This window comes from Hylobates moloch, unplaced genomic scaffold (assembly GCF_009828535.3).
Source record: "Hylobates moloch isolate HMO894 unplaced genomic scaffold, HMol_V3 SCAFFOLD_18, whole genome shotgun sequence".
NCBI lineage: Eukaryota > Metazoa > Chordata > Mammalia > Primates > Hylobatidae > Hylobates > Hylobates moloch.
In genome coordinates this window covers 70,472,196-70,478,963 of record NW_026652293.1, presented here as the reverse complement: position 1 = coordinate 70,478,963, position 6,768 = coordinate 70,472,196, and the positions used below count along the sequence as shown (strand labels likewise).

At 44.5% G+C, this 6,768-nt stretch overlaps 1 protein-coding gene across 1 annotated transcript in view; it reads left to right on the top strand.

The window, feature by feature from the left end:
• The window catches only part of ZP4 (zona pellucida glycoprotein 4), an 8,282-nt gene extending 1,737 nt beyond the window's left edge, over positions 1-6,545 (top strand). The window contains exons 4-13 of the mRNA XM_032137251.2: positions 677-829; positions 1,581-1,768; positions 2,273-2,370; positions 3,223-3,353; positions 3,529-3,718; positions 3,794-3,944; positions 4,258-4,336; positions 4,590-4,592; positions 6,119-6,220; positions 6,418-6,545. Of these exons, the coding sequence (XP_031993142.1) occupies positions 677-829; positions 1,581-1,768; positions 2,273-2,370; positions 3,223-3,353; positions 3,529-3,718; positions 3,794-3,944; positions 4,258-4,336; positions 4,590-4,592; positions 6,119-6,220; positions 6,418-6,545 (1,223 nt within the window). The remainder of the gene's footprint in view (positions 1-676; positions 830-1,580; positions 1,769-2,272; positions 2,371-3,222; positions 3,354-3,528; positions 3,719-3,793; positions 3,945-4,257; positions 4,337-4,589; positions 4,593-6,118; positions 6,221-6,417) is intronic.
• Positions 6,546-6,768: the final 223 nt, after the last annotated feature.

Below are 6,768 nucleotides of genomic sequence, written 5' to 3'. Positions count from 1 at the left end.
GGCGGGCGCCTGTAGTCCCAGCTACTCGGAGAGGCTGAGGCAGGAGAATGGCGTGAACCCGGGAGGCGGAGCTTGCAGTGAGCCGAGATTGCGCCACTGCACTCCAGCCTGGGCGACAGAGCGAGACTCCGTCTCAAAAAAAAAAAAAAAAAAAAAAAAAGGTCTCGCCTGACTGAGAGCCCGTCCTCAAAGTCAGAACAGAGTCAAACTCTAAGTTCACTCTTCTCACCTGCCTTCCTTCCCAATGCATAGCCAGGATGGGCAGCACTAATAAAATGAGGAATCACAGGCCCCACCCCAGTTCTGAACCAGACCTGAACTCAAAAACAATCTTCAGATAACTCCTATCCAAACTAAGGCTTGAGAAATGCCTTTAAAGAACAGAAGGAAGGATTGTTACTTGAAGGAGTAAGAAGCCCCCACTGCTTCTACCAGTTTTGTTGACATTCTTTTTTTAAAAACTAATGTCAGGGCACTCTTACAAGGTGACTTAATGTTGACAACCTCCCAAGACTTAATCTACAACATGTAACCTCTCAAGACTATCTACAATATGGAATAGACACCTATTCCAATCATCTACATATCTACAGGAATCCAAAGTCAATGACTTGTATCAAAATGCTATTCAAGACTAACTTTTACCTAATCTGACTTATTCTTTTTCAAAACCTAGCCCGAGATGCTCCAGATACTGACTGGTGTGACTCCATCCCAGTGCAGGATAGACTGCCATGTGCACCTTCACCCATCTCTCCAGGAGACTGTGAGGGGCTAGGCTGTTGTTACAGCTCTGAAGAGGTGAATTCCTGCTACTATGGAAACACCGGTGAGTAAGTGAGCACACCTCTGAAACCAGCTGAGGAAGTGTGGCAATTACAATGAAACCCAGAGAGGGGTTTGCTCAGAAGGCAAACCTCAAGTGATAGCAGGCTGCCATGTAGCCATGCATCCAAGAACACTTGATTCCAACGTAACGGACCTTTCTACAGCTTCCACTGTCCGTTCTCCCAGAATCCAGATATAAAGCCAATAGTGCTCAGACTTGAAGGCTATGTGCCAGATAATTGCTAGTGCCAGATAACTGCTAATTGACAGAAACTTACAGCGACTTTGGCTGATGGTCTGGGATTGTTTAGGGAGCCTCACTTCAAGGCTGTTGCTTTCTGTATGTCTCTAATCCTGCTGAGGTTTTCTAACATAAACTCGACCTCAGAGTATGTATAGATTGGTACTTCTGTACCAACCTAATATATCGCACACTCTATTCTAAGATCTTAATCTTAACTGACAAGCAAAATGAGGTAGGAGCTACTATACCCCTCTTAATACATGAAACTGAAGTAAGGAGGTGCAATACTTGCCTGAGGTCACACAATAAGTTGGGGAGGCAAGACGCAATCCCAGGAGCTCATTTAAAGCCTGGGTTAAACTGTGGGTGGTCGATCTTGCACTGAGGTTATCAGCTGGGAACACCAACTTCTCAATGGGATTAAAAGTAACTAAGTGGTTAGACTTTCATCTGGTTCTCCCCATAATGGGAGAGATGACCTGCCTTCAGCACAGCTGCTCTGTTTCAGTGACCTTGCATTGTACCCGAAAGGGCCATTTCTCTATCGCTGTGTCTCGGAACGTGGCCTCGCCACCACTGCTCTTGGATTCTGTGCGCTTGGCCCTTAGGAATGACAGTGCGTGTAACCCTGTGATGGCAACACAAGCTTTTGTTCTGTTCCAGTTTCCATTTACTTCCTGTGGCACCACAAGACAGGTGAGCAGTTGGGCTTTGTTCCTGGCTCTGGAAGTCGGGTGGGAAGGTTGTAGTGACTAGTGGAGAGCTGAAATACGCTGGCCATGAACAATACTTCTGACTACTGCTTGGAGTTTGGGAGAGTCCCTAGGGCAGGAGAATGCCTCATCACCGAGAAAGTTAATCTCTTCTGGGTGTTCAGCTAAGACCATCACAGCTGTGATCTAGCTAAGGGGCTGTCACTTACCACACTATAGAGAAGAAACCAGCAGGGATGCTGACTGGAATTGGTAGCACTTCAGCTGCCTCTCCTAGGTACTCAAATTCCCCTTCTTATTCCTTTGTCCTGAAATAAGGCGAAGCGATAACTTGCCAGGATGTCACTGCTATGTGTTCTTGCCTCTGCTGAAGTAATAGGAAATATAACATACCACAGGGTAGCATTGCTGAGGGCTTAGACCAGATGCAAGTCAAGCAGCATAATGCTAACAGAAATGATCAAGACTTCTCCATCTGTTCCTGTAGATCACTGGAGACCGAGCAGTATATGAAAATGAACTGGTGGCAACTAGGGATGTGAAAAATGGGAGCCGTGGCTCTGTCACTCGTGACAGCATCTTCAGGTAAGGCCTTGGCCAGAATGACTTCCCCTCTTCCATAAGGTGGGCGTTCTCAGGTAAGCCCTGAATCCACAAACGAGCATTCCTCAGCAATAGGAGAAAACCTGTCTGCTACCTTGGTTCACCAATTGCACTGCCCATTACTTGATTAAGTCCATCTGTGTTGCTGTCTCCCACCCGACCTAAGTCTCAAGCTCACCTGGAGTTCTATTTCACTTAACTAGATTTTTTTCTCATTTTGGCCTTCTCCATTCTACATCTTGGCCTTCTCCACTGTCCATGCTGTAGCCAAAAGAATTCCTTTAAAACCTTAAGTCTGTCAAATCACACACCTTAAAGCCATGGACAAAAAATAAGCTTTAAGATGAACATTAGGACCCTGCATAAAACAGCTCCTACTTCATCTCCAGCCTGTTCACTTCTAACATTCTCAGCCCCTTACTCACTATTCCCCGATTGCAGCCTGGTTCTTCTATGGAATTCTCAAAGGGCCTCAAGCACTTCCTTGCCTCCAGGCTTTGCTCTATATTGGGTGAGGCTTTTCCTCTACCTCATTTATTTTCCTTCACCTTCATATCAAGGGTACCTCTAAGGTCTTCCTGATCTTCTCTATGGTAGGCATCTGTTTCTCATGATGCATCTTTATTTCTGTGTGCCTATCTCCAACTCAAACATTGGTCCTACTTGTATATTGGTCTCCCCAACTAAAATACAGCTCCCAGCAGGGCAGGAACCACATCCATCATACTTATAAACTTGTCTAGCACTTAATGCTTTCCTCAAGTTAAAAAGAAAGGATGTGTAACTGACACCCACCTCCCACAACCAACTAGCTAAAATCTTGTTTCTCTGCAGGCTCCATGTCAGCTGCAGCTACTCAGTAAGTAGCAACTCTCTCCCAATCAGTGTCCAGGTTTTTACTCTCCCACCACCCTTTCCTGAGACCCAGCATGGACCCCTCACTCTGGAACTTCAGATTGCCAAAGGTATGACCCCCTTGGCTGGAGTATCTGGCCTATACTCTAAATCTAGTCTTCTGGGGCATGAAGACCCTAAGTTAGTAACAAGACACTTAAGGGGCTTGGGGCTATTTAAGGGGGTGACAGCCCCTCAAGTCACTGAGAGATTACTACTTCAAATCCTTATTTCTGCCTCTTGGAGATAAAAACTACGGCTCCTACTATGGTGTTGGTGACTACCCAGTGGTGAAGTTGCTTCGGGATCCCATTTACGTGGAGGTCTCCATCCTTCACAGAACAGACCCCTACCTGGGGCTGCTCCTACATCAGTGTTGGGCAACACCCAGCACAGACCCCCTGAGTCAGCCACAGTGGCCCATCCTGGTAAAGGGGTAAGTGGTTCTTCCATGCACCTGTGCTGAGACTCTCAAAGAAGTCCATCCTGACTGCTGGGTCTCTTGGTCTAGCTGCCCCTACGTTGGAGACAACTATCAGACCCAGCTGATTCCTGTCCAGAAAGCCTTGGATCTTCCATTTCCCTCTCACCACCAGCGCTTCAGCATCTTCACCTTCAGCTTTGTGGACCCTACAGTGGAGAAACAGGCCCTCAGGGGACCGGTAGGATGTTCCCTTCCGTGACACTCACCAGGGCTCTGAACCTCCCCAACTTACAACTGTTTCCATGTCCTATTACTCTGCAGCCAAGGAAGCCCATTAATGCTGGCTATTGGTACTCAGAGCAACCCTTGTTACCAATCACATGAGTGACATCTGTCAATTGGACTCCAGTTCCTTAGTGCTGTTGTGATATCAACTTGGACCATATCAATTTTCTGATAACTTCCTGAACCTCTTCCTGGGGAGACAAAGCAGGTTTAGGGACACATGGCATGGTGATTCTACAAATGACCTAAATTCTGTTGGCTCCCAGGTGCATCTGCACTGCAGCGTGTCAGTCTGCCAGCCTGCTGAGACACCATCCTGTGTGGTAACCTGTCCTGATCTCAGTCGTGAGTATCCAAGCTGCTAGAGGACAGACTTGAATGAATCTTAAGTCCCATGTCTAATCTTTCCTAGTCTCTGGCCAAACAACTCAAACTGAAGATTCATCTTACTAAAGCTTCTCTAAGTACTTACCGTGCCATAGAACAAAGATGACTAGCTTCCCAGAATCCCATGTCTCCTAAAACAAGCTAATAAATGTTCGGGTAACCCTCAACCTTAGCTTTTTCCATGTAAACTTTAATTCATCCACGAACCAAGGCAGTTTATGTCCTATCTTATGTCTCATTTTAACAAGATACACCTGGATAGTTGACAAACATGTCTATACCTGCTTGACAGGTCTGGCAATGCAGACTAAAGATCTATAAGTAGAATGACTGGACCTAGAATGTGGTCTCTAGTTTGTTGTGTCCAATGCTTCTAAGTAGTCAATGTGTCTGTATGTCTACATGGTTCTACCTGTACTTGTCTAGCGTCTGAGCTGGGATTCATGACCTCTGAAGCTTTAAGTCCCTTCTAGCAAAACTCATAGTAACTAAATGGTGCTTATTATGCAAAGTACAACATTAAATACTTTAACATCTCCAAAAATGCATATTATCCCTACTTCTAAAGAATGAACTGTCTTAGATTGGGGCCTACAACTGGCAAATAGAAGTAGAATTAAAACAGTTCTACACTGTGTGTTTGTGTGTGTGTGTGTGTGTGTGTGTTTGTGTTTGTGTTTTTTTTTTTTTTGAGACAGGTTCTTGCTCTGTCATGCAGGCTGGAGTACAATGGCATGATTATAGTTCATGTTAGCCTCGACCTCCTGAGCTCAGGTGATACGCCCAGTTTGGCCTCCCAACTAAGACTATAGGCATATTCTACTATGTCCAGCCTATCTTTCTCTCTCTCTCTTTTTTTTTTTTTTTAAAGAGGGAGTTTTTCTCTTTGCCCAGGCTGGAGTGCAATGGTGTGATCTTGGCTTGCTTGCAACCTCTGCCTCCCGGGTTCAAGTGATTGTCCTGCCTCAGCCTCCTGAGTAGCTGGGGTTACAGGCATGTGACACAAAGTCCAGCTAATTTTGTAATTTTGTATTTTTGGTAGAGACAGGGATTCACCATGTTGGCCAGGCTGGTCTTGAACTCCTGACCTCAGGTGATCCACCCGCCTAAGCCTCCCAAAATGTTGGGATTACAGGCATGAGCCACCACACCCAGCCTTTGTCTTATTTTTTTTATAGACATGGATCTTTATGTTGCCTGGGCTGGTCTCAAACTCCAGAAAGTTTTTTTCCTCACTGTCCACCTGCATGTGTGTCCTTTGTTTCCCACTCTTCCATTTGCCATCTTGTCATCTTTCTTGATACAACACAGGATACAGAAAACGTAAAACTGTATATTTCAAGTGAATCAAATTTGTTTTACTTCACTTGAAAACCAGATCTAAACTCATTAAGTTGTTTTCTCTGCATCTCAGCTCCAAGTTCTGTTCTAACAGTTACCTTTGAATCGCAGGGAAAGATCTCTGAATTATAAACATGTTACTGTCAAAGTACTATTTAGAAAAGGACGGCAGTTCAGGGATAGTTTCTAACATCTTTCTACCAAAGTCCTGGTGAAACTAAGGTAATGGTAACAGATATAAAATCTCACTTGTTCAAGTACATATTAATATACTCAATGACGTTTTTGTAAGGCATAGAACCAAACTTTATAGAGACTTGGCCTTGTACCATAACACTTTCTATCCCTGCCCTATGTGTACAAAAACTAATGAATTACTAGATCTCATTTCTCTAACAGGAAGAAATTTTGACAACAGTTCTCAGAACGCTACTGCTAGTGTTTCTAGCAAAGGCCCCATGATTCTACTCCAAGCCACTAAGGACCCTCCAGAAAAGCTCCGTAAGTATCCAAGAGGGAGGAGATCAAACTAGTGAACCAAACTACTAGTCAAACCAAAGCAACTTCCTCCTTTTTATCCCTCTTTTTCTAGTCAAAAGAAATTGACCTTCCTATAGCAGAAGACCGCTAGTCTTTGTCAGGACACAGAATCACTTGGTTTTAGCATACATTAACCTACCTTTCCATCTATCCTCCAGGTGCTCCTGTAGACTTGAAAGTTCTGTGGGTGGCAGGCCTTTCTGGGACCCTAATCCTTGGAGCCTTGTTAGTATCCTACTTGGCTGTCAAGAAACAGAAGAGTTGCCCAGACCAAATGTGTCAATAAAACCAGACTGTACTCCCAGCCTGTGCTGAGCGTCTCATTTGAAAGGTAAAAGGTTAATTTCAGACTAGTTCGTCTGTTCATGTCACTTTATCTCTTAAGCTTGGTAGTATAACTCAACTGAGAATAGAATAAAAACTGATACAAAAATTTCAGACTTAGTAGAGATCTTAGGTCAGAGAACATGGAATAAAATTCTTCCATAAGATCAATGAAACTAGGGTAG